At 46.0% G+C, this 3,610-nt stretch overlaps 1 protein-coding gene across 1 annotated transcript; it reads right to left on the bottom strand.

The window, feature by feature from the left end:
• Nucleotides 1-1,111: 1,111 nt before the first annotated feature.
• On the bottom strand, nt 1,112-2,343 carry LOC132044539 (uncharacterized). Its single transcript, XM_059435042.1, has 3 exons — nt 2,181-2,343; nt 1,666-2,094; nt 1,112-1,578 (listed from the first exon to the last, which is right to left on the bottom strand). Exons 2-3 carry the CDS (start codon nt 1,849-1,851, stop codon nt 1,150-1,152), a joined length of 615 nt encoding a protein of 204 aa, XP_059291025.1. The 5' UTR covers nt 1,852-2,094; nt 2,181-2,343; the 3' UTR covers nt 1,112-1,149.
• Between the last annotated feature and the right edge of the window lie 1,267 nt (nt 2,344-3,610).

Below are 3,610 nucleotides of genomic sequence, written 5' to 3'. Positions count from 1 at the left end.
ATATAATATTTACGATAAATTGCACAACACTAATGTATATACACTATCGAGGATGGATCCCACATGTAGTATGCCGGAGACTATCCCTAGGCCTAAGGCTCATACTATCCCCACCGCCCTCGCCATCGTCTCCATCGCCCTTTTTCCTCTTAATAACCGGGCGCTCCAAGTCATGATCATCTCCTCTTCCCCTAGCCCTTGCGCCCTTAACTAGAACGTGCTTCTTCTTGGGATCTAGTCCCGCTGGCACGCTCAGAACCTCAGGCTGAGTTAGGTCTGGAAACTCGACCTCTTCCTCGTCGGGAGTCGCCACCTCAGGAGCCGAAGGATGAACCTGAAAAGTATATAATAATTAGTACCATTTCTTATTTATATTGAATACATTAACGTTATTTATTTAATCAAATCTGTGTGTCAACGGGCGCCTGAAAAGGCTCCTGAGATGGGTCTGTAGGCCCCTGAGATGGGTGTGGTGGTGAATATGAGGTAGTCTCCTGGACGAGATGCTGTTCGAAGTCCAAGTAAAGGTTATAAAAATTAAATAAATATTTACCTTATATTGAATAAAATTAGTTTTAAGTAAAAAACTTACATGCGCCTCGGTAGTCTCATGAGAAGACACCTCTGCCTTCAAAAAAGTTGATGAGAATGTATATATATCCCCGAATGGGTCGCTCCTGTGGACCCACTGGCGCCGAATCCTAAAATATCAAAAAAACGAAATAATAAGTAACATACATATTTAAAATAAGTACTTTAAATAATCAAATATATATATTAAATATTGACCTTATATTGAATAAAAGAAATTTTAATAAAAAGCTTACCTGTGGCTCGGTAGTCATATGGGAAGACACCGCTGGCTCGGCAGACCCATGAGAAAACGCCTGAGTGGGTGGCTCTGGTGGACCCGCTGGCGCCGAATCCTAAAATATAAAATATTACTAAATAATGAGTAACATATATATATTTAAAATAAATAATTTAAATGAACAAATAAGTATTTTAAATACGATCCGGGATCAAAAACTCATCGAAGTCAAGAATCCTGGCTCCATCTAAATTCCTCACAAAGCCGCTCATCGCCTAATGAAGCGCGTAACGCCGCCCAATCAACGTTATCACGCTCCTCCATGTATGCATTCGGCTCTACCGTGATGACGACCCGGGTATCTCAGAAAGTAAGAGCGCCGGCGTAAACGTAGGTGAGTCCCCAGGTGAGCTACCACTGGCCTGGAACGGCTGCGGATGGACTAGACCGTGAACGCCCTCTGGAATGGGATTGGCCTCATCTACCAGATGGTGTCTTCCACCACCAAGTCCTCTAGCAGCAGCACCGTGACCTCTACGCGCACGGCGTCCTCTGCCAGCACGACCTCTTCCTCTGGGAGCACCCGGTCCTCCTCCTGGCGCTGCCTGATACTCAGCCTCCGGAACAGGCTCCTCCCTGCGCCTAATCTCGCCTGCCTGCCGGATACCATCCTCCGATATCCGTACCATCTCCGCCGCAAGCCCCGCAAGCCCAGGATAAGGCATATGCTCTAACCCCAAGATGCGTAAACGCTGTACGGCCACCAGCTGCATTTGTGTTCAACAGAAAAAAAAATTATTTTTTAAAACGTAACAATTAATGCAATTAAATAAATCTAAATACGATAAACTTACCAATGCCTCGTACTGCCCCGCGAGTGCTAAGTATCCTACATCTCTAGAGGGACGCAAAGCTTGGTTGCCGATCAATCGACGTGTGATCTGATGATACCAGCGCATGTAATGCTCAACGGGAGTCAAATGGCCGACCACCGCTAAAGTGCCTAACTTGTTCTCCCAACGGTGGAGCTGGACATCCATGAAAGCCAGAAAATCATCATCAACGGCAGCCCGATCGTCCCGCTAGTAGTGTCGGAGCTCATGACGGACGTCAGGGGGTATACTCTGTGTATGCCCAAACTGTCGTAAGACATGCTCGGGCATGTGCTCCTCTACGATGTCCAGGTGTATCAATGGACACCGCGACCTCCAAACCCCCTGACCTGCCCTACAGAAGGCCGGCAAACCATCTAATATAGCAGCGTACGGCGTCCATATAAATAGCTGCATAACATATAAATACAAATCAGTGATCACCAAGTCGAAAAGACGTTTAATTAAATTATTAATGTAAATTTAAATAGTTTTACCGCATCGTCCGTCATGTGATCAAGCTGGTCCCGGAATGGAAGAATACTGTGGTGCGTATCCACATCCCGGTCAAAACCCACTGTCCACCTCCTCGCATAAGGCATGTCAATCTCGAGGTGATGCCTAGGTACGGGCTGAAAAGGCAGCATCCTCTCCCATGCCCATAACCGTTTATATTAGAAAATACGATTTTTAAGTCGTCATTTCAAGAGGTTTGTCTATATTAAAGGAAGGCACTCTTAAAATATTACCTGGAGAAGAGCAAAAAATCCACACACATCTCTGACAACACCAATGGACGCTCGGCACAGGCATCTGTAAAGATACGCCAAAACAGCACCACCCCTACCGTAGTCTCCAGGCGGTCCAGATGCTCCAAGAAAACCAAATAACGTAAGCTAACAAAGGCACCCGATGAGTTCGGGAACAAGATGCCCCCGAATATAATAAGTAGGTACAAACGGGTATGACGATCAACATCGTCTTGCGGGGTGCCGTCCTCAACCGGATCCAGACCCTCCAAATAAGTGCAGAGTGCACTAATCTGAACCCGACTCTGTCCTGAAATCGGCCTCGGGCATCGGGCACGAAGTGGGCGAGCCTAGTCAACTCGTCGCCCACATCCGACTAGAGAAGGCTCGTACCGAGTGTATAGTGGCTCTCCATCTACCCGCAATCCAAAGAGGACCTCCACATCCCGAAGTGTAATCGTGGCCTCACCAAGGCGAAGATGGAAGGTATGTGTCTCGGCTCCACCGCTCAACCATGGCCGTGATGAGCGCCCAATCATGCCGTACCCGACCAACGGACACGCAACGGTAGATGCCGCCCCGAAACAATATCTCCAAGACGAGGGGTGGGGGGGGCCGCGTAAAAGAGTCCAAGCTCTCTCGTTGGCCCTACGGGGACTCGAGCCTAGTAGATATCCCTATAGTACGGGCCCATAATAAGTCTGACCTATGATTGTCTTGAAAAGACAATACTGATCTATCAGAGGGCCCCGGGTGAACAGCGGGCCCCGGGTGATCATCAGGCCCAGGGTGAGCATCGGGTCCCGGGGGAACATCGAGCCCAGGGGGAACATTCGGATCCATGAAAGAGTCCGGTCTGTACAAACTAAATTAGTCATTATTCTTGAAATGAAAGATAAATTATATTAACTAATTAATAATTTGTAGGGAATATGTGAATTATGTAGTATTATATCTTGTGAATAATTAACATGGGATATGCAGTAAATTTAATATGTGATAGTAAGGACACATATGTGATGGCAAAAACTTTTAAGTTAATTACTTTTGAATTATGTGATGGAAAAGACTTGTTAAGTTAATTAGTTTGAGAATCGAAATTCAGCAGTAATATTTGTTTAGAACTCTATTTTGAATATGTGATATATTTTTAGTTGACCAAATAGCCAACACAACTA

The sequence above is a fragment of the Lycium ferocissimum genome, unplaced genomic scaffold (genome assembly GCF_029784015.1).
Source record: "Lycium ferocissimum isolate CSIRO_LF1 unplaced genomic scaffold, AGI_CSIRO_Lferr_CH_V1 ctg473, whole genome shotgun sequence".
Lineage (NCBI taxonomy): Eukaryota > Viridiplantae > Streptophyta > Magnoliopsida > Solanales > Solanaceae > Lycium > Lycium ferocissimum.
This window is presented reverse-complemented; position numbering and strand designations above follow the sequence as displayed.